Source organism: Lipophrys pholis (assembly GCF_963383615.2).
Source record: "Lipophrys pholis genome assembly, chromosome: 6".
Lineage (NCBI taxonomy): Eukaryota > Metazoa > Chordata > Actinopteri > Blenniiformes > Blenniidae > Lipophrys > Lipophrys pholis.
This window is the reverse complement of record NC_137629.1, coordinates 7,435,298-7,459,608: the sequence shown is the minus strand read 5'-3', so window position 1 is coordinate 7,459,608 and position 24,311 is coordinate 7,435,298. Positions and strand designations below refer to the sequence as shown.

At 39.2% G+C, this 24,311-nt stretch overlaps 1 protein-coding gene across 1 annotated transcript in view; it reads right to left on the bottom strand.

Annotated features, from left to right (window-relative positions):
• Window positions 1–13,761: 13,761 nt before the first annotated feature.
• htr4 (5-hydroxytryptamine receptor 4) overlaps window positions 13,762–24,311 on the bottom strand; it is a 193,810-nt gene continuing 183,260 nt past the window's right edge. The window contains exon 7 of the mRNA XM_080465165.1: window positions 13,762–15,585. Coding sequence (XP_080321291.1) covers window positions 15,507–15,585 — 79 coding nt within the window. The 3' untranslated portion in view covers window positions 13,762–15,506. The remainder of the gene's footprint in view (window positions 15,586–24,311) is intronic.

Genomic DNA, 24,311 nt, shown 5'->3' with positions numbered 1-24,311 from the left:
TCTAACTTCTAACTAATGATGCACACTGTCATCTCAAATTAGTAACTACAGTGTAAATATCAATATTTTAACATGAAAAATCAATCCAAAAACAGGCAAAACATTATTATTATTTTGGTATTGGTCTCCACATCACTAGTGAGAGAACTGTAGCCACAACAAAACATTTTTCTGTGATGTGAGCAGATACCGTACGTCAACATCTGACAGAGACGATGACTTATGTATCTTTGATACTCCAACACTCAACACATCAGTTTTCTTGTCCTTCAGCAGCAGCTACCAGGTCTGATTTAGTGTCAGATCTGCAGGCCAAGAAAAAATAAACAACAAAAAAACAATGATACTCCATTTCTTCTCAATTTGATGTCTGTTATTAATTTTCCCCTGCCTCCTCAAAGCTAAACAATTGCAGTGTGGGCTGCAAATGGACACAGTGAGAGAAAAACCATTTAGCATGTTGGGCTAGAAATGAAATGACTTTGTGTCAATGAAAGAATAATGGCCCATTGTCAGGATGTCTGACGGTGAAAGAAAGAAAGTGAAGCAAAGACAGAATATCTTCTTACGTGGAAATATGGGGACTCTTTGTTTCAAAGGTTCAGACGTGCCTTAAAGAATTTAGTCTTTGTCAGTCGGGTATTGAAAATTCTAGTATATATGTTTCTCTAACATGCAGATAGTAAACGTGTAGGATAAGCAGAAGAGCTGAGCGTGTGGGTTGCAGTGTGTGGGTTATACACTCAGGGTGGGATACTATGCATAAGCCTAACTATATGTCTTACATTGTGCCATTCATACCGAGAGCAAATCTCCTTTCTCTCTCAGCTGTAACAGTGGCTCCCTCTTCTCTCTATGCTCTAGTCTTTCTAGTCTATTCAGCTCCTTTAGTAACCCAGAGATTAGGATACGATACATTATCTTCAATAAATATCCTTCAGAAAAGAGCAATACAGATCATTCACAAAGCCGGTTATCAGGAACACACAAACACATTATTTCTGAAAGTCACAATTACTCAAGTTTACTGACATTGTGCAATACCAAACAGCACAAACAATGTTCAAAGCAAAACATAATCTATTACCAGGGAACATTCAACAATTGTTCAAAAATTATGAAGTCTTACAATCTAAGGAGGAAATGTAACTTTAAAGAACCAAGATTTCGTACGACCAGAAAACGGTTTTGTCTATCAGTATGCAGGGTGAGACTACTGAACGGGTTTAGTGTGGAATTGAAGCAATGTCCAAATATAAGACAGTTTAAAATGCTGTATAAAAATATGATTTTCAAGAGGTATGAGGATGAAGAAGGTCTGGCCAATCACTAGGCTATTTTAGGGGCAAATGTCTAGTCATTTATTTTGGTTATTTCTACTGTTCGTTTCTTTCCTAGCGTTGATTAGTTTTGCTCGTCTCGCTTGTCGTGTTTGTGTGTATTGTGCTTGTATGGTACATGTAGATTTATATGTGGGACTGTACATGTGTAAATGGATGAAGGTATTAGGCTATGTGTTGTTAAGATATTAATTCTTAAAATAACTGCTCCGCTTAAAAACTGTGTGAAAGCTACTAACTTGCTATGCTATTTGCTAGTGCATGACTAACAATCTGCTGAGGTCTGCTCTAATGATAAACACTTTTAGATGCAGTGATCATGGTTGCGCAATGCTGCCTGTAAAATCTGCTTATCTCAGTGTTTGTAGGAGACATAGCGTATGAAACAGGAACTTGAGTGGGGAGATCGAAACCTTGACTGCAATCTGAGAAAACCCGTTCCAACTGGTTCCACTGGCTAACCTCGCTCAAGTAACCCCGTGACCCCAGGCTGACTTAGTGACAACCTGTGACCACAGCCAACCCTGCGGTGCCCTCGTGACCACGAGACTCACTGTCTGGACGGCCCTGCCTGCGAGCAGATGAATGCATGAATACACATTTTGCAAAGGTAGACACGTCTTTCTTCCCGTGAACTGCTCGCAGTTAGAGTACCAGGACCCAGAATTCTGTAAATTGTGATTATTGCTTGCTCACTGCACTTCAATATAGTCTGAAGATTAATTTTTAAGAAACTTGACTCATGTGTCTTCCTTTAGTTAGACTGGCAACAAAAGGACTTGTGATGCGAAAAGACGCACGCGAAAGTGTGTATGTTTATATGTAATAAAGCATTTACAATGAGTGTTTAATTAGGTGTGCATATATTATAGAATGTTAAGTATATCTTACTCACAGCATACACGTTATGTATGATGTGTGTACTATGTGTGCGTGTGTGTGGGTCTAGGTGTTTATGTCTGTCTGTAGATATGTATGAATGGACGTGTCTGTATATATATTCGATGTACTGCACAGGGCATGTGTGTGTGTGTGTGTGTGTGTGTGTGTGTGTGTGTGTGTGTGTGTGTGTGTGTGTGTGTGTGTGTGTGTGTGTGTGTGTGTGTGTGTGTGTGTGTGCAGGCATGTATGTATCTATGTATGTATGTGAGAGATGGAAGGAAGTTAATTATGCTATTTACTTTAGGACAAGGGGTGAGAGTAAATAAGTTTTACTTCTTCTCTCTCCTTTATGAATACTCATCTGACGATGTTTTTTCTTGATTTATTTTTATATTATTATTATTGTTATTCATTTATTTATTTATTTGAGAGGAAAACTTTGTTGTTGTTTTTCTTTTTTTCCGTGTTTTTGTTTTTGTTTCGTACCTTGATATTTGAAATAAACATATCAAATCAAATCAAATCAAAAAATACATTAAGTAGGATACTACGATATTAACACATAGTGTTAACATTATAAAAATGTACCTCAGACTGATAAAGCAAATTCTGTTTTTTTTCTTCTCTCTGCATTCTCTAAACTGTATACGCTAATATGTTTTGTTGTCGCTTATGTGCATCTCTTTATGCTGCATCAGTGTTCTTAATAGTTTTACTTTTGGTGGTCCCTTCTTGTCTCCATGTGCAATACTTTGCTGAACTCAACTTGTGCGCATTACATGCAGCTCTCATAATGAAAGATGCACACTATTTTTCACAAGTTATACACATGAAATATTTTATGAAATGAAAATGAATGAAAAATGCCCACCCACAGGTGTTGTCAGATCTGCCACTAAATGTTGAGGTATGAGTTATTTCTCTTTACTATCCTGTTGTACCACTGCAAATTTCTCCCCATGTGAGATAAATAAAGGGATATCTTATCTTATCTTATCTTATCTTATCTTATCTTATCTTATCTTACGGATGATTTTATACAGCGCTTAAAGGGAAGGCTTTTCTGCAGCAGGCGGGCTACGGCAAACACACCTGCACTAAAATTCAAGCACCATGAAAGACAGATTTGTGGGAATTGATGAAAATATGCGCGATCCCCTGCAATTCCGCAGTGAAATTCAAGCCTTGATACAGAACAAGTTGTCCTGAACAGTAAAATTCAAGTGTGATTATAACATTTAAATGGCTGTCCTGCAAACACTTTCTCTTTGTTTGAGTGCTAAGACATGCAAATGAGTCCTAAACAGAAAAGACCTTTGCATGATAGTAAACTTGTTGATGCAGGCCCTGTTTACACGACAACGAATACGAGTGTATCCGCAAAACTTTCTTCACTTTTGGGGGGTCTGTTTACACGGCACCAGTTTGCAGATGCACTGAATCCACAAAGTTTTTAATCCGGCTCCCAAGATGGAAAGATTCTTTCACGGTGCAAATCCCTCCTGCAGAGACTGATGGAGGCTGCAGAGCCTGTTACTGCGCATGCACATCTCTCCCCCTCCCTCATGCTCATCCAGTTGTAAACAAACATGGCGGCCGCGTAGTGGTACAACCCGCGGTCTATATTTTAGTTTTATCGTCCAGATCAGTAGTTTAATAGTTGAGACTCTCCCCTGATAGCATCTGATGCATCATCAGTCCATGCGGATGTCAGGTTCTCTCCATTTTCCTCACGTTTATAGTGTATTGTTCTCTGCACACACAAATGTGTAGTTTCATTACAAAATCAAGCAACAGCGCCCTCCAGTGGCCCGGCATACTAACTACAGTGTTGTCTCTGTGTCCGTTGCTGCAGTGTAAACACACAAATTTTTTTTTCGGATTAGGTGTTGTCACGTGAAACGTTGTCGTGTAAATGGAGCTTTAGGGGTTTCAAAAAGGTGGTGTTTCCAGTGGCTCATTGTGGTGTAAACAGACACCCAAAATGCAACAAGTTTTACATTTTCACTTGGCCTATGTGTGCTTAACAGCTACATCCAGGGAGTTTTGGTTTTATGTTACACTGAACAACTTTTGATTTTGACTTTTTTTAGTTAACATTGAACTTTTAATTGAAAATCTAGAGATTTTCAAGAATGTCAAGCTCATCCAGCTGTGTACACAATATAGATGCTTCCTATACAAAATATAAATATTTGTAGTATGCTTATGTAGCCTGCCTACCACCTAAGTAAGTAGAATGGGACCCTGAACTCTTTAACTGTATTTATTTTAGTAGATTATATCAGTGTCAAATTCATTTGGGGCATGCGAATGAACTGTAAATACTCGAAAACAACTTTTTCTATCACTATTTGATATGGGTAATTATTATGTATTATAGCACCATCTGGTGGATGTGTCTTCTTTTCTGGTCAAAAACGATTCAAGAATGAGTCAAGCAATCCAGAGGGTTAGGGTTAGAGCTGTCTGCTCGCTCACTGCTCGCTCACTGCTCGCTCACTGCTCGCTCACTGCTCGCTCACTGCTCGCTCACTGCTCGCTCACTGCTCGCTCACTGCTCGCTCACTGCTCGCTCACTGCTCTAACCAGCAGTCCATTCAGTCCAAAAACCTTCAAAACATCCTGCTAAAGTTCTAGAAATGTGTGTTCTTGCAGATTACTTTACTAATAATCCATAGATACAAGTTAATATGCTCACAGTGCACAACTTCTCAAAACTCTGCTTATTAATCTCTCCTTGCTCCATCTCACACACTCACCTGCATGCCCACTCAAATTAACGTGAAGTAAACTGACCACTTGACCACGGGCATTTCTGCAGAAAGATAGCTCTCAAAGATTTAACATTTTTAACACCTTTTAACCCTCTATTTATTTATTAACCTATTTCTCATGAACACATTTGGATTAATATTCTTCACTGGGCTACACTTGGGGCTTATAAGAAAAAACACAAGAAAAAAGGAGGAGAAAAAGGAATAACACAAAGCTGCAAATACAACAATGTAGTCCCCAAAACACATTGACAGTTCAAGGTTTTAAATGTCATCAAAAACGATCTGGCTTCAGTGTAAAAGATGCTGCGGGCTCGATTTCATTCAGGGCTTTTGCATTAGCGCTGAGTCTGTGCACTCGGCAGATTGTCGCTGCTGCAGATTAGGAACAGTCTGAGAGCCGTCCTCAATCTGTAACCACATTAAAGTCTCCTCAGGAAGAATTTACTCCTCTTAATTGAATTGCTACTTCAATACCTTCAGTATCTGTGGCTGTCTGTCCGTCTTGTCTACACGTCTATCTCTGTTCTTGTTTATCTTGCTTTAGTTTGGTTTATCGGTCTCCTCCTTTTACAATTTGCTTTTGGACTTAAAAAAAATTGTTGAGTGTGCAAAGTAATTACTTTGAAATGCAGCAACGCAGGCCGACGTTTCAAATCCTGCACTCCACAGGGAGTTGCACATCATTATTGTCTTCAGTCATCTTTTCACGTTATGCATTTGATGTGTCACTGCAAGAGACAAGTTAAATTAATCACAATGATCAGTTTAAAAGACTGCCCAGTTTAATTTGTTTTCCCTTTCATCTGAGCTCTCTGTGCATATTTTAGTCCACGACAGAAGTATATATAAAAATTAGTGTCAGAGTAACAGCCGCTTGACTAATTATGATGTGCTGACCCTTTCTAATTCAGAGGCTGTCAAATCCACTTCCCTTCTATCAATGTATTGAGCGAGTGCCATTTGAGACATTTGAGCGAATGGAGCAAAAGAAGATTATCTCAGAGGTAACATAGAACAAACAAGCTGGATTCATGGAGTTTTTGAATAATTAAGCATTAACTTAGGTTTTTGTGATAAAGCGATATACAGTATACATAAAAAGTTTGTAGCAACTTGTTACTGTAACATCAGTACTTTTAACAGTTTCACATACATGGAGATCACAATAGAGCTGGACAGCTGCTGTCTCACGCAACAAAGCTGTTGTCTTGACTGTTACTCTTTCAGTAAATTCCTGTTTATTCGAGGAGGAGCACCTCATCAATCTAACTCACACAGGGAAATGTGTATGTAAAAGGTTCTTAAATGTACAGTGACTGAAGTCAAGTTTGATATTTGAATATTACTCTTTAAAAACATTTATAAATGTCGTGCCTAGAATGATATATGTTTTCTGCCATCAATCCTGCAGGTCGGACCAGTGACGTTTCAACACTTTGTGTGAAGATGCATGGAGTCCCACTGAGCTGCATCCAAAGCATGCTGCGTAGGCAATGGAAACTCAAATAACCCGTCAGCTGACACCTGAAGTAAATTCTACTCTGTTCTTGCAGAACTATCCAAAAACGGAGCGGCAACATGCATGAAGTGATTTTACTTTACATAAAGAGTGCATATTTGTACATGCATGTTGATCACCATGTGTCTGCATGCATGAATTCATGGTTTTCTAGCTTGTAATTAAAAACATACATTTCCATTTGTTTTGTTTTTTTCTCATCCTGGCAAGCCTGCAATTTACACAAAATAATTTCCATCTATACCCCAAGGAGTTCTGCACTCAGTTCAGTACAAAAAGCTATTTCTACAGTATGTTAAGAACAAGCTTCAAGAAACGACTGATGACATTATTATTGTTATAATTATTATTGTTATTATTATTCCTTCTACCACACACGAGAGGGAAAACAAGTTTCTCTGAATATTCAATTATGGTCTGAAGCATCAGGGGAACATAAAGGTCAGTAGATTTCCTGCCCGTCAGAGGAGCACCAGTAAATTGTCATCATTGAGTCGTCATATAGGCAGTAAAAACAGAGGAGACGCTTTACTCATCCTTCCATTCGTCACTGTCAGCCTCCACAAGGATGAAGTGCTTAATGTGGTTTGTTTCAATGAGACGTCTCCTTCCAGAGTGGACTCAGTATTTCTGGGCCCCTTCAAGCTGCCAGAGTTTCACATACGGAGGCGGAACGTCTCGATCATGGAGCTCACTGACACCAGTGTTGTGTAGAAATTCATAAAGCAAGCCAACGTCAGGATCATCAACATCTCTTTAATCTTTAATTAGCCTTTTCTTTTGTTTTGAAATCAGAACTGTCACATAGCAACAGAAAAAAAGTCATACACATTTCAGCTCCCTGAAAGAGAAGCCTTTAATGTTCTTTCAATAAATGAAAATACCCATTTTGTTCTGTCAAAATAAATACTGCAGAGTTATATAAAAGTTGTTCTCTGTTTTTGTGTCTCCGTCAGACAGTTTGTGGGAGGTTGTTCTTTTTCTCTTCCTTTTATATACACATTCATGGTGTAGGCTGCAAACATAAAATAAATTAAAAAAAGTTGATTCAACAGGGATACAAAGAAGAACAAATAGCGATGGCAGCTACTGTCAGAGCCCTGCTTTATGCACCATATGTTCAAAAAAGAAAATCACATGAGGATTCGGTGTCCTACAAATCTAATCAAAATGTCACAATCAAAACCTAAGGGAAGATCTTTTTTTTTTTTAAAGTGTTCTTTTCCTTTCATATTTTTGGTAAAGAAACTTTTCCCAGGGCTTGGACAGTAGCACAATCTCAGCTATTCTGCAAGTGACATTTAAAAAGGCAGGAATGAATATATCAAGGGACATTTTCATTATGCAAATAAAAGGCAAAGTAGAACTTTTAGTACCAAATGTCGTCCGTGAGGTTACTTAAAGTCTGAATCCAGCATTTGACAGAAGTATTGCCACAGCTACAGATGTTCAATACACCTAGAAACCTTGTGAATGTGGTGGAATTGAAAAAACAAAACAAAACAGGAGTTTTCTGAAAATACACTCTTAAATACAGAAATACCAGCCCCCAAATCCTTTGCAAGGACAATGGGAGAAAAGGATTTCAAGGTACACATTTAGGAGGCTAAAGGCTTTTAAAGCTGCAAACTGTTCAAGGGAAAGAAAGGGAAATAAAATGTCCTTTCTTTGAAACTAAATGCCTTTATTATCGTCTATCCTAGAGTTTGCTTCTGCAGAGGGTAGTGGAGGACTTTAATTGCTTTGTAATTCTGCCTTTAATCCGTGTTTAGCGGCAGCGCAGCTCTGAAGCAGTTTCACCTGACAGACTTCCAAAGCCACCACAGAAACTGTTTTCTAATCATGTTTGGTCTCCGTGTGATCAGTTGCTTCTAAGTCTAAGTTTTCTTTATTTTGTAAAAAAGCACTTTTTTCACCCTGTTGCAGTTGTTTAAAGTTTCTTTACTTTGATAAAAGCTGGAGTGGATTCTTGCAATCAGAGCTGCATTCTGTGCAAACTGAAAACCAAAAAACTCAATAAATACATTTATTTGTTTTTAGAATAGATGTCACAGTTTTCCTTCTTTCATCGCTGATCAGTTCAATGCTTCTTTTTTTGTGAGACAATGATGTTACAGTCCAATCCATTTTTTTTAATTGATATATATATATATTTTTTACATATGCATGTTGCTTTCACATAAGAAGAAAGAATATTTTGCTGAGTTTCTGTGGAAAATAAAATGTGTTTTTATGTGTTTAATGGTTAAAACTATGCCTGGATTGCTTAGCGGAAAATAAATCAAAAAACATATTTGTTGAGGAGAAAAACAAAGTTTTGTAATAAAACAATAAATATATATTGATGTTAACAACACTTATCCAAAACAATAACCAACATTTCTTTCCCCATGTGAATTGAATACACTTCCATTTTTATAAATGCACAGCTTGTTCTTCATTCCTGGAAGTTACGTATTGATTTTAATGCGTAAATAAACTAATCATGCTCTATGACATATCAATGATGGATTATATTCATTTGAGAATCCCCTCATAAACAGTTGAACTCCTTTTGGTTCCTTGTCGGTGTGTTTTATGGGAGGTGGTACAGTTAGAACTGGCAACTATGAAAGAATTAAATACATTTTGTCTCTTGATCTGTCCGCTGGACAGCCTGTTGTTACTTTAACGAATTGAGGAAAGAGCCTTTATTAGTGGAAATGGTCAGTGTAGGTTAGTTATTGTGAGTGACATATACACTCTTCGAACAATTCCCAGCAAAAGTTAGTCTCAGTGGATATTTAGAGATTGAAACGCCACCCGTGGTTCGTCTGTAGCTGCTGTCGCTCCTTCCTGCAGCTTTCCTCTCAGCGTTGCAGACTCAGTGGTGCAGAAACCGGCTGAACATTAACACAGAACCCCAGCTTTCTATTTTTCTCAAGCTATCTCTCTGAGGCAAGTCAGATGCTCCTTTGTTGATCAGTGTTAGGAGTTTTGAATAAAACACAATGCAAAGAGGTTTAGATGCCTGAGGTGATTTTGGAAGGCGAACCAGGCGCAGCTGCATTGCTCTCCTTCTATCTGGCAAAGAATTCAGCAACCGTTAGGTGACCACAGCTCGCACCATCACATGTGAACATCAAACGCAGAACAAAATCACTCATAAATGAATCCTGATTCCGCCACAGGTCGATGATTGCTATGTTTCTCTGAAGTTGGGACAAAAATAAAGCGTTTCTATTCGGGGCTCAATGACCCCTAGAATGTCTTACATGGGCTCCATCTTGGCTGCATCTCGTTGGATATCTGAAACAGAATTTGGCTCATTAACTTTCAGAGAGTTAGAGTTGCCTAATTTTAGACTGTTGAGGAGCTTCCCACACAGCACAAACACACACAATCTTCTCCACACAGTTATGGACAGACACACACCGCTTGATATTCAGCTGCAGACAGATGTCATGGAAACTGGAGTCGTGGAGGTGGGCGGCTATTGAACTGCAGAGCGGTGGGGAAGGGGTTGGGGGGTGTGGGGGTGATAAAGAGGTAAAATATAAAAAGACCAAAAAGGTATGACACTCAATACCACAAAGTCTGAGCCCTTCTTCACGCATAGAAAAACAACAGATGCTTGTTTGAAAAGAAAATTGTGGGTTTGCAAATGCTTGAAATGTGAATGTGATTGCCTATTCAACAGACTGCAATTGCAACATCCCACTATTCATGTTTGTTGTTATTGTTATTTATCTTTATTTTGTATAATCTGCAGCCTTTGTTCCCCTGTTCTGTGGCCTCCAGGTCATGTCTCTGAAGAGCAGAGTGTCGGCTGCTTCACCCCCACTCATGTGTGCTCATTTGAACTTTTTCTCCCAAATATTCGTGCTAAATATATAACAATAACAAAAAACAAGTTCTAAACTTTGAGATAGATGGAGCTTGTGTATGAACTTGTGAAAATGTTGAAAATACTTTGCCGTTGTGTTTTACACTTCTGACAAAAACAGACATTTCTTCATTTTGTTTTGGAAAACCACCTATTTCCCCCATCTGTTTGGACTTAAAGCAATGCTTGTAACTTCACTTAATAATACGCACTGAGTAAATCAAACTATCAACAGTGACTGCATGACCATTTTTAAACGTATGCACAGTGTTTTTAGTCAGTTCAGCAGTAAATGGTGTAAAACTGTATCATCAAGATGGTAAAGAAGTTTGATTTTCAGTGAGATTTGTATAATTTAAGAGAATATTTAGAACTAAATCTGAAAACATTTCAGATTTCAGAAAACTCATATATAGTTGTGTTGTTAAAGGACTACAAAAGACTTAAGACTAAGACTTAAATATCCTTTGAAATGCTCCAGTGCTGAAATTTTCCATTTCTGAGTATTTGTGTGCCTTTCTTGATTCAACATCATTCCAGTATTAGCTTCTCTTCAGTGGTTGTCAGTAAATTAAAACGCTTCACTTAAATCTGTGTTATATTGATCTAGACTACATTTATTATATTTTTGGAAGTATGTTGCAATTTTTAAGAAATCTTTTTTTTTTTAAAAAGTGGTTGTGTTTTACTGACGAAAGACGTCACAGCTTAAAATGATCAAACGAAAACAGAAAAGTAAAACTGTTGTTTGTTGCTGAAAATATCACTAACATTAACATTGGAGGAAACAAACTGAATCCTCCCATAGATTCCTAACATTATCATTTTTTTCCCTTTACAAATGTTTGGACTTTCATCAAACCCTGAAATTGGACCAGATTCCTGGAGGAACTGTCTCTGCGATGCAGCGGACAGGCAGCGGCTGATAGTAAAGCTCTGCTTCATCTGTATGCATTCCTGTCAGCTCGCTGCACCACAAACTTTACATTACAGAAAGCTGCTTTTCATATTTTTTTTTTTTCACGAGTGAATCAACTTTTTATTTTTTTTATAATGCCGAAACTTAGTTTGATCTTCAACATTTTTCTTAATACTTCTGTCTGGAGAAGCGTTATTGTTCGAAGTTTCCTGTATAACATTTCACTGAGCTTATTCTCAGTCTGCCATACAGTGAAACATCGTCTCATTGTGAAAAAAAAAAAGAACTGAAATCTTTAAAAAGGACGTATTTGATGAGGCTTAAAGGATTTTTATGTTGTACAAATGCTCTAAACACTTAGCTACCTATATCCAAATAATTCAAAGAATTATCTCATTGTAAGATTTTAACTGTATTTCTAGTTTAGTATGTTATTATGATTTATGTTAACATTATATTATTGTAATATTTAACCTTTTTTTCACAGGCTTTTAAAAACAACCTGCTGCACAAGTAGCTCCACTACCACTGCGTTCAATTAGTAGTTTTTTTTTTCACTGCATCCTTCATAAAATTTACTGGACTTTATATTGTTCTGTTGATATTTTGGCGTCATATTGTTGGAATAGACTTTATGTTTATTTACTTCCATAATGACTGAATGAATGAATTTCTCCACCAAAAGGTGTATATAACTATTGTCTGCATCTATATCATATCTAAATGGAAGCCAGCGCAAAGCTATGGCTTAGCTTTGAATTTCTATTTGTGTTTTTATTAGGTTTTATTTTTATTTCGGAACATAGAGACTGATTGATTTAAAAAAATCAAATAAAATCAATGGACAGGTATCTAAATAAACACTTAGAATAAGTGCTGAGTTTATACTAAAAGCTGATAAAAGCTGAAGTTTATGGCTTGGTATGAGGAAAACAATGTAGAATTGTGAGTTTTGAGTTAATTGTGTGCGTTTCACTCTCAGTGCTTATGAATGGCATTTCTCCATTACTTCGATTTGAAAGACATTTGACATTTATTAGTCCGGTCTGCTCATGAACTAACTTTAAACACTATGCAGGAATGAATGCAATCTCAGCAAAAACCACTTTCCAAGAAAATCACACCCATTGTCATGTTTTTACGTTCCATTGTTTTGTCCTCACGCCCGGCAAGCTCAGTTGGTAGAGCATGAGACTCACAATCTCAAGGTAGTGGATACGTGTCCCACGCCGGGCGCCACCTTCCCGTGGGCTCACCACCTGCAGGAAGGTTCTTAATAAGTGCAATGTGATCTGGGTGACGGTGCTCAGACTGCCACCCCCACGAAACGGAGAAGATGGATGGATGTTTTGTCCTTGTTCACCTCACTGTGCAGGTTCTAGCATCCAGGCGACTCAAGAGCTTTAAAATGAAAGCCTTCATTAACTTTTTACACCACAACACTACACTGGAAAGTGGGTCAACAGGCTCGTCTCTGGGAGGATTTGTAATCATCTTTCTCTGTCAAGAGGTTTTTTGGGGGCTTTTCTTCACCAGTCAATCAACCCTTAGCCGTATTTCCATATAATTAGCTGATTTAAGAAGGCTGTTTGTTTTCTGCTTTTTCCAGCTTTGTCTCTTGTTAAATTACGATCCTACATTTGCTCCATACAGGCACCACAGTGGTGTTTTCAGCTCTTACATTATTCAGCAGATCAGAAACATTACAAATGCAAAAGAACGTCTGGGAACTATTGCACATCCCAACACTGAGCGGCTCAATAAAAGCCAAAAATATAAACATTCATATCCTGTTATAGCTTCAGACTGAGCTGAGAACAATATTTTCATGCTGAATAGCACAATGCTTTAGTCTTGACCATCTCTAACGACCAAATATTCTGTCCCTAGATTCTGTACTTTCTATAACTGCTAACAACATTAGAGCTGCTTGGGTGTATTAAATGAGCTGCAGCAACAGGAACAAGGAGTCAAATGCAGTAAAGTGTGGCTGAGTTTTGCTGCTTTGCTTCTGAAGATGAAGTAGGCTGAGAATAAAAAGAATTCCCCTCATACAATTCCTTCAATTTACTTCATATTCATGAACAATCCAGGTGCAATACTTTATGCAGTAGCTGTTATCAGATAGAACTTCTCGGCGTCAATTAAAAGAGAAAAACTTTATTTGTTTTCCTCTGCAGCTCTCATTGAAGGAGCAACCTCCCCAATGAAAGCACGAGCAGGAGAGATTTGTAAAGTATGATTGATTGCGACTTACATGCAGACATTTCCCTGCAGTGTTTTTCATGTATTCAAGTGGCGGCAGCTCTAATTAATACTTTGTGGAGTGTAAGTGGTGACTAATCATGTTGTGAGATGCAGCCTTCAGGGATCAGTGAGTGGCCTTTTGATGAAAACACTTCAGAACTGAGTTTCATGTTGAAAGACGCCGCAAGCCTCAAAAGAAACGAGAATTTCAATCGAAAATGTATAATTTTTCAGTTTTTGTTTCAACAATTTTACGTTTGCACAGCAACGTTTTGAAAACTATGTCAGTTTACACAGAAACACTAAAAATTATATTTTCATGTTGGGCCACTAGTTGGCACTGTTGTTTGTTTTTGTAATGAAACCACACACATGCAGCAGGAAACACTCCATTGTAAACATAACAATGGGAGATTACATTCTAGTGGACAGACCACCAAGTTGGATTGAAGGTGAATGTCAACTATAAAACTACCAAGTCCCAGGACAATATGGACTGGGAGTCATAACACTTTGGATACCGCCATTGCTGTTCTTGTACATCTCCTTGCAAATGTGCAGAATAACTATTCACTACGGCCGCAATGGACATGTGCACTGGAACACCGTTGACGTGTTAATGGAAACCCAAAACACAATGAAAGTTTTGCATTTTCACTTGAAAACGTTGCTTACACGGGGCCTTAAAGTGCAAAATACAAACAAGTTGGTAATCTCAGAACAAAGAAAAAAGAAATCTCTCTATGTCCATGAATTTAAACAAATGGGGAAAAAAATATTCTTGGTACATTCTTCATCATCGTCTCCAAGGTGAGTGCAGACGGAGGGACTAAATGATGAGAGAAAGTGGAAGTGAGTTTCATACACACGACCATCAGGTTCCACACACTCAGACACACACAAACACACATATTCATACAAACACATACTGCTCCTGCTGAATCATTATATTGCGAGACTTTCCGCAGTAAAACAATCATGTAGATGCAGCCTGGTGGAGCCATGAGCCCAGTGTGAGGAAGCAGCCTCTGTAATAATGACGCACTTTTGACTGTCCAGGTAAAGGATTTAAACCGGCCTCGCAGACACAATTTTCCTCTTATAGACCCGATAAAATGAAAAAATACATGTCCTTCACTTTTGTTTTGTGTCTTTCAGCTGATGTAACTCTATATCAGTGCCAAGTAATTGTATTTGGAAGCATTTTTGCATTAAATTTGTTAAAGAAAGCCCCCTTCTCTGTGATGCATTTGGATTTTTGCTGTTTGTTGTCTTTGCTGTAACACCTGCAGTACCAGCTGTAACTGATGGGGGGCGTGTCACGCATGATCAGCACAGTTAAAAAATGTACTTAAAAATGAGAAGTTAACAAAGTGTTTAACACAAATAGAAAATATAGTTTTCTTAAACTCTGCATCTTTTCTTCTCTTTAAAAGGCAAATTTTTCCAACTTGAGAAGCAACCTTCTAAAATCTAAAGTCAATGCTCCTGACTTTTCAACGGAGAAAAAAACAACAGGGAGCATCGGGTCGTAATCAGAATATAGGTCCACAGTATCAAATAGCTTTGGCAACATAATACACGTCCATGTCTCCTGGGTAGAGTCGTCCATCACAGAGATCCTCCGGGACACCAGATCAGCTCCAAGACAAGCTGGACTCCACAGTTTGGCTCTGGGTGAGTTTTATTCACTGACACAGAACAACCGGTGTGACACAGAACTGGCTTCACACATTCACAGACCTCGGGTCAAGTTTGAGTTGAGCTCAGGAACCAGACGCCCTCCCATTTCCTGGTAATGTCCTCTTAGATCCTCCACAGCCCACCTGGAGGTCCAGTTTGGAGTTCTGCTGGGTCGCCGGGATGTGTGAAGGCTGCGGTGAGTTTCCACCGACTCGCCAGTGACACGGGGACCGCCGAGGCCGCAGGAAATGTGACTCTGGAGTCACGTTGGTCACAAGCAGGACTCGTGGGATTCTGTGTGCAGAGACATTTTCTGCTCTGTGTGGTTCCCGTTCTGAAGAACTGAATACCTGAAAGAAAAAAAAAGGAAGAGAAGATTGTTTCTGAGATGAAATAGGAGCACATAAGTGGGACATTTCTAATGTGCACGCAAAAACGTCATCATTTACTGTAAACTTTAAAGAGGTCATATTATGTAAAATTCACTTTCTAAAGGTTTTCCAACAGTAATAATCGTCCCCAAACCTGGAATGACGCCCCAGCCCTGAAGACAGTCTGTCCTCTCTCTCCCTGGCTTGTTTCAGTTTTTAAAAAGTGTGTTGCTCCAACCAGCCAATCAGATATCAAACCCTATATAGTGTCATCGGGGGTTTAGCCAATCCCAATCAAGGTAGGCCCTCCCTTTGACCCTCTCACAATTAGGCAGCTCTGCTCTGGCACATGGCACCACGAGAGGACGTTATTCCTCCTCTTCCCAAGATGGGCATGTGTGGGCGGAGCCAGTCTGGCTCACACAGACACAGCAGATTCTGAATGCAGCTCCTATGATCCAATATTCAAATGGATGAAAATCAAGGAAAAGCTGAACCATATGACTCCTTCAACATGATTTTCAGAAGAAGTAATTTATCAGCTCACGCTCAAAAATGTTACAATCAGAAAAAAAAGAAAAGAAAGGAAAAAAGAAAGAAAAAAGAAAGACAAAAAAGATGTTAAGATGGTATTTTTACAGTTTTAAGGTGAACTTCTGACAATTTCTCTTTTGCTACTGTTCCCTCTCCATTTCGGTGAAAACATCAGCATCGTTGTCTCTGTCATATCCAGGTCAGCCTCTTGTCTGTTTCTAAGTGCCACCATGTCTAAATCACAAAACACAGCCAGTCTCATTATCCTCATATACTGTAGATCGTCCCCTTCAACCAAGCTGGGACTCTCCTATTACAGATGAGTCCTCAAACCGGATGATTAGGAAATGTGTCAGCTGTAATGACAAATCCCATTTCGATAAAGTATTTTTAATATCTCGTGTATTTGTCACTATCTGCAGTTAAAGGCACCATAGATAATCACATATAATGCCAATGTGAATAAAATAGCCTCATGTAAACACTACGATTATATTAAATCGACTATATCTGATTTAAACCATAATACAAACGACAACACAAACAACACAAACAACCAACATGACAGCGCAAAGCACTGTGGGATTGATCCAACGACGAAATAGGAAGATATTCTTGATGCAAATAAACCCAGACATCAATCCGATGTTCAATATTCATCTAAACAGGGCTAAATAATCAAACTGATTTCAATCCAACAAACACTGACCATGTAAACACAGATATTACATCACTATTGTCGTTGTACAATAAAGAGTTAAAACTTGAGAACTGCAGCGTTACTCAGACACAGCAAACACCTCCAGCACCAACATAAACTATAAGAAAACTTCTTGTGTTTCTCTGTCATCAGGCTCTAATTAAAGACACAAAAAGCCTCTTTGGTCTGTTTGGACGGATGAAGCCAAAGTGCAGTAGAGGTTCAGAAGAATAGTAGAATTCTGTTTTCCTTTGAGACAAAGTTGAGAAACAGAAAAACATCCCAGTCAGTCTCACGTTGTTTTTTCTTTCTATGAAATACAAAACAGTTTAGACCTGACAGACCTTTATAAAAATTAAATATGATTGGCTAATTCTTTATAATTTTCTCCTGATGGAAAATGAGTCATTTCTCAATATTGTTCAGTCACTTCTTACTGGAAACGCGACCATGCAGCGAGTTACAGGAGCGTGATTCAGAGAAGCTTTTAGCCTCAGCCGCAATTTGACTCGGAGGACATTGGCGGTACTGGAGTGATAGTGAAAAGCCCGGCTGAGGTGGTAGAAATGGTCGGTGCGATCTATTAAAAGGCTTTAGAGCCTCTTGGCTGACTTTATTTGGAGTATGTGTACGTCAAGCAAGACTGAGAGACTGAGGCCTTGAAATATGAAATGCAGTCAGTTGAAAGTTAAAAAACATCTTTCGTGATAGGAAATTAAAAAAAAACGCTGCTCCTCTGTACTACCGACTTGGAACAAGTTGAAAAGGTTATAAAGCAATATGACATCTTTCGATTTAAGTCGTTAAGGTTTCTTTGCTCTTTTGTGACATCTCTATCATGTGACAAATTCACCTTTAAAAAGCTAAAATATGGACTGTTTGTTGATTACTTTTAACCAAGACAAAAACAGTCAAACAGAGGTTAATTCAGAGGTCACAAAAAGCCCAATTTCATCTTGAGTGGGCTTGAGTGGGCTTGAGTGGGCCGAAGCGGTGAAAAAGTGCCATAATAACCTTTAAATTAAAGCTTTAAAGTTTTTTGTTGTTGTTGTGGTGCAGAGTATGTGTGATGAGAATGTCTATTTTAGTGAACCAAACAATTACTACCAAACTCTACAACACTCTCAAAAAAAAGCCACTTTCAATGAAACCTTCAGGTGTAAAATGGAGTGAAATGTCCAGAAAGCTTCTCGTATAACTGTTGCATTATGCATGTTTTTACAAACTCACCCTGACAGCACGGCTTTGAGGTTAATGCTTTTATGCCAACATCTCAGCTCGGGTCTCAGTGCTGTTCTGTTTGTTACTCTTAAATTTAAATTGTAAAAATAAATCTAGATAGACATTTTTACAACTTTCTTGGTGGTTTGGTTGGATTGGAGCCTCTTGCGGGTCCGTTTTAGCCCACGGGCCTTATGTTTGACACCCCTGACTTAGGCTCCTTTCACACTGCAGGTCTTGATGCTCAATTCAGAGTTTTAGCAGAGATCTGATTTTTTTGCGTGATCATTCACATTATACTTTAATCGTGAATTATACTTTCATCGGCTGCCATGTGAACGTGATCAGACCAGACGTTTTTAAGTCCCAGAGCGCAGAAGACAAGGTTTAAGTCGGTAAATGTGGACGCCACGCCGGTCAGCACCAGAGTTGTTTACTGTTTCCAGCCCAAACAACGTAAAACCCACACACCTCAATAAAAACCAGGTCAAATCTCAGCCTGTGTAGGAATCATGTTAAAACCCTAAAACTATTATATGTGTAATAAAGAACACGTCATAAACACACAAATGCAATGCAATGCGAAAAAAAACTAAGTTAAAAGGTAAAAGAGTTTGGCTCCCCAACAGGGGGATACCCGCCATGTCTGGCAACACTGGTCAGCGATCCGTTTTCTAGTGGTTGTGAAATACAAGCAGACAAAATCAACCAATTCAACACATCTGTCTTTACATTGTGTGCGGAAGCAAAGGTGTTGCTGTGAGGTGACTAAGCACAACACCAGTGTGCAACATCAATGTGAATCCAAAAATTTAGAAAGAAACACAGCTTGCACCAGCTTTTCTGAATGGCTGTAAAAAACTAAAAACTAACAAATACATTAGCTGCAAAGGCAATGACAGAATAATGAGTTAATCAAACTGCTGGAGCAGCTACACTCCGACCTGACAACAGAAGGAATTAGCAGGACAAATTATCGCATTGACCCACACAATTCTGATGCTATACATCTGTCCTATAATTGGCTCAGACGAGCAATGCAACACAAATCTAAACAGGACATTAGAGTGAAACAACAACTCATTTCAAAGAGTCGTTAAAGTTGAACTCCACTGTGGAGTCTGTGGGCCTCACTGCAATTCAGTGAGTGATTCTCTGCAGTAAACGTGCAGGCATGCACATATGCATGTGTACAAAGTCAATGATTTTGCATTGTGTGTATATGATCGTGTGCATGTGGAGACCGTGTGTGCCTCGCCGCAGGCTAAAACCATTACGAGCCGTTTACACAAACACCCTGACCAAAGACACTTCCTGCTGCCAAACTGGCCGTGAAATGCACTTTCCAGACAGCCACGAACATTTAGGGCTTTTCTAAAGGAAACAGGCTGCAAACTCTCGCCAGAGCAGAACCCAAAAATTGCTGCCACATTGTGGCTCTAAACCCCCAGCCGGCTTCACTGAGGGGCTGAAACCGCGATCGTATCGAGACTCTTCGAGCTGCAGTCAGGACTGCGACTGGAGGCCTGCTCGGAGGGAAATCATTGACATGTTATTGTGATTTCATTGAGTTCTGCCCAGTGGCACGTTTTCATTCATCTTAGTCACATGTCATGCAGCTTGTGTACTAATCACAGCACTTACACAGTAATGGCAGTTATTGCAGTGATACGCTGATAAACAGCCTTTTGAAAACATTAAGTTCCAAAAGCTGTGAGAACAGAGATATTAAAATAAGGATCGCTTTGGCAGCACATGTGGCGAATTAACACACTTTTGCTTTTTTTACAGCATCTGTTTTTGTTATTTTAAAATCAGATCCCAGTTGAGTGCAGTTGAGAGCTTTATGTTTCACACTCTGCCAATCTGAAATGAAAGCGACGTAGAATAAGGGGATTTTAATGTGGTAGTAAAGTCACAGGCCTTGAGTTGCATGAAGTGCAGATTCCTTCATCAACGTCTGAACAAGGTAATCAGTGTGGGCTTGCCAAGCATCCTGAATACTTAAAGGAGACATATCATGCTTTTAAATCCTTCCTTTTTACATATAAATCATACAGTTGTGGTCTATATGAAGCGGAACTGCAATGCTTGGGTCTGAATTCCTCATTATTATAGTTCCACAGGCCCCTTTTCTACCCCTTTTCTGATGTGCTTCTGAGAGCAACTCGTTTTGGGGCGGTCTCTTCAAATGCAAATGAGACACTTCATACCCCGCCTCCTCTCCAGGTTGCAGAGGTGACACTCGGTTCAACGTCACCCTGTTCGGCCATCTTTGTAGTTTGATAGAACAGATACAATTATCTAGCGGCGCAGAAACTTTATATTCACACATTATTTACAAAATGTCAACAACGGAAGATTTGTCCATCCAGCCATACATGTTGGAGCCAGAGTCGGACCCGGCGGAGCGAGATGAAAATGACGATGATGCACCTACAGAACAACGTCTTCATATGGATGTAACGCAATGGTGTGTTACTATATTTACACTAACTTCTCCATCCATGCCCACTACTACAATACTGCCTGTATTATAACGACTATTTAACACAGAAGTTACATTATAATCTAAAACGAGCACACAGCGCTAACATATGAAGACGGTGCAACTGCTAATGCTAACAAAACAATGACAGGGACGTCTTATCATCACACTTTTTAGCGTTATATACAGCTTACCGAAGTGCTCTGTTCGTCGTCTCCATAGATAGAAGGAACTGACCGCTCAATCAGACCAAGTCTTTCGGCAAATCCTTCTTTATACTGGCGGAGGTTGTTGAAGCAGTCGTCCTTAAAGTGATTCGCGCACACAAAAATGACCTTACCCACAGATGTGGGTACATTTCTGTGAAAAATAAAACTCAACCAGGCACTTCGAAAAGGTTCTGATGCTGGGAGACGGTGTAACGAAGCTTGTGGGTTACTACATCCAACAACCGAACATTTCGACTTATCCTCTCGTAACTTCGGTTGGACTACAAAATCGCAGCGAGAAACAAAAATGGCGGATTGCTCGAAATGTCGATGTCCTAATTTGGCAGTTCCGCCGGGAATACTGTGACGTCATTGTTCAAAAAACGTAATAGAGAATAGAAAAATCGAAACCGATCGCAAAATATGACCAAAACAGAATATAAAGATATCAACGGAGCACCTGAAGAGACTACTTTGAACTTTTCTGTACTTCTAAACACTCTAAATATACAACAAAATGCATTTAAGGGCTAAAAAAGTGGATTTAGCATGATATGTCCCCTTTAAATAACCAGCACTGCTTATGTCGTCAGTAGAAACTATGGTACAATGTCTTGCTACAGAATCGACACCAAGTACCCCAATGGTTTTACCCTCTTTGTTCGAGGCAGCATGCAGTCATATACACAAGCATTCTGTAGAAATCCTACAATTTCAGAAAGAAACGTAAAGCCCTCAGCATAAAATTGGTATGTTACATATAGAATCACAACCTCATCTTTAATTATCATTTTGTCCAAGTTGAGGTGTTGGGGAGCTCAACCAATCCTAGCAATCTCACAGAACCACATAGTTGTTTAGTCCTCAGTGCATGCCTCTTGGTTACACATCGGCCCCCTGACCCTGAACTAAACGGTGACGCCACAAAAAGCCCTACTGATCATCAAAATGAACACACAATGATCGAAATGAACTAAACAGATAAAACCACAATCTGCACCACAGATTTATTCAAACAAATGTAGAGAAATACACTGTTTAGACACAAATAGAACACCCTTACCTTGAAGTTTCACCAGTCACGCATATGAATGATTTATAATAGACAACAGCGTGTGTGCACATGATAAGTTCTTTGTACAGAAAACATCTTCAAATTCCCCAAAAAACTTTATGGGTTTGGTTGAGACAGGCATTCAGTTTGATACTTGGATCAAATGAAAACCCGCAGCAGGACATGTGGCTGGATCCATCCTGTGTTTATTTGGGGTTTTATTTGTACACAACCGAGCCAACAGGCCAACTGGCAGAGCAGGAGAGACAGGATGGAGATTTGTTTAATGAGGCCGAGAGAGAGAGAGAGAGAGAGAGAGAGGGGGGGGGGGGGGGGGGGGGATTGCAAGCAGACTAAACATTTCAACATATTTTGGGCAGCAATGTGCTGAACATTCATCTTGGTGGAGAGCCCTTTAGCGAGACCTTGAAAGTGCTGAATAGCAGGTTCTGAATTTTCATTTCAAGGCCTGAGAAGGGAAAAACGTTGTTTCTCAATGGAGATGTAACGTGACGATGTAAAGTGACTGGAATCAAAAAATGAATCTACTTGTGACCTAAACGTACCTTTGAATGCATTTGTAAAGCTGCCAAACTATCATTCCAGCGTCAACACAAGAACATCGATTGAAGATATATAACTATATATATATATATATATATATATATATATATATATATATATATATATATATATATATATATATATATATATATATATATATATATATATATGAGGTTTAATTACTGCTTATGTTTTCAAGTATCAAAAGTATAATTTCTTCTCAAATGTAACTGAAAAATAACCACATGTATACCATCACAGTTGGATAAAGTGTGATTGAAGACAAATAGATGTGTTGAAGGTAAATCTGGATCCTACAAATTGTATTGTAAGCTCTGACAAGGCCACATTAAACTCATCGAGGTTTCCCCTGTGGTAAAACGCTACAACTTTTACTTGCTTATCCTGCAGAATTTAATGTAACAAATCAGTCTAACAAGCCAAATAAACTAAACAGCCACCTGAAAAAAACTTGACATGACACCAGTGAGTGATAAAACAAACCGTTCAGCGCTTGAGAGCATCTTCAGCTTTATTAACATCGACTTTATGATGCCGTTGGTGAATCACATTAACCTGAGAAACAACCTTTACAAACTCAACACTTGTTCTTGCTTCATTAACGAGTCTGTGGAGGAGATTTTCACGCAGCATCGAGACGGCAATGTAGTGCTCTTGTGAGAGCTTACCAAAGGTTAATTCACAGGTTAATAGAAGCGAGAGCGAAAGATGAGATAAAGATCTTTTTTTTTTAAATGAGTCAGATTAAAGTGATGAAAAAATACCAAGAAAGTTTTACACGTTAAAACCACATCATAGCTGGATTTCTTTAGACCATGTTTACAAACGGAACTGAAAGCGGTGATTCAAGCCAGGAAGACCTCCCTCCAGCCATCATCCAACCACCGTCGGTGTCCAGGCACACTCCCACGTGTCAGCCAATCCCTGCTGCAGATCGCCTCCGTCCAGCCAATCATCGGCCTGGTCCGGCCTCATATGTCAGCACGTTCAAGCCTTGACTGCCTCAGCTGCATGGCTGCCCACCTCCACTCCTCCTCCACTCGCGTCTTCAATGCTCATCATCCAGCCGCAGCCGTACCCTACCTGAACTCTTCACCTCACCCTCCTTCACTCTCACCCAACCGGTCAGCAGAAAGCCGCCACCTCTTCCTAGATCATCATGTTCATGCATCCATTACTCATCGCAGTCTTCCGCCGGAGTCTGAGCGCCAAATAACTTTCTAAGCAATAAAGCCAACGCATATTGTATCTGTGAGTCTCTCCAGGTTGAAACGTTGTTGTATAAACAAGGTCGAAATGACTGTCTAGTCGTCTCCTCACTGAGAATATCCTGGATTGAATCTGGGCTTGGGTTACTGTGCAAGTGTGAGTTGTTTACTTTTTTTTCCAGGTACTTCTACTTCATCTCACAGTCCGAAAACATGAGCCCTAATGTTTTCTCCTCTTATTCAGCTATAATCGGCTCCAGTGCACCTCAAAGCTCTGTAAGTTCAAATAATATGGATAATAATAAGATGGGTTTAATTGATGGCTGAATATCAAACTTTTGTGAACATCATCTTCAGTACCGGAAAGCCTCATACTGTATTCTCACCGTTTTCATGTTTGATGGGAACAATGAATATTTACTTTGGCTGGAGGAATTTTTAGAACATTTTGTGTTCCTCCTAGTTTATTCAAATCTAATGATCCAATCATTAAATTGTGCATTCTATAGCTCTCTCGCTCTCTCTCTCTCTCTCTCTCTCTCGCTCTTCCTCTCCAATTGTGCTGATGACTCCACTCGTGCCGTCTGAAGAGGATGATTTTATCATTCCAATCAGGAAGCCCCTTTTCTTTCCTGCTCTTTGCTTTCTCTTTTTGTCTCTCGCTCGGAGCTCGATCAGATCTCCGCCTACCAAGACAGTGAGTGGT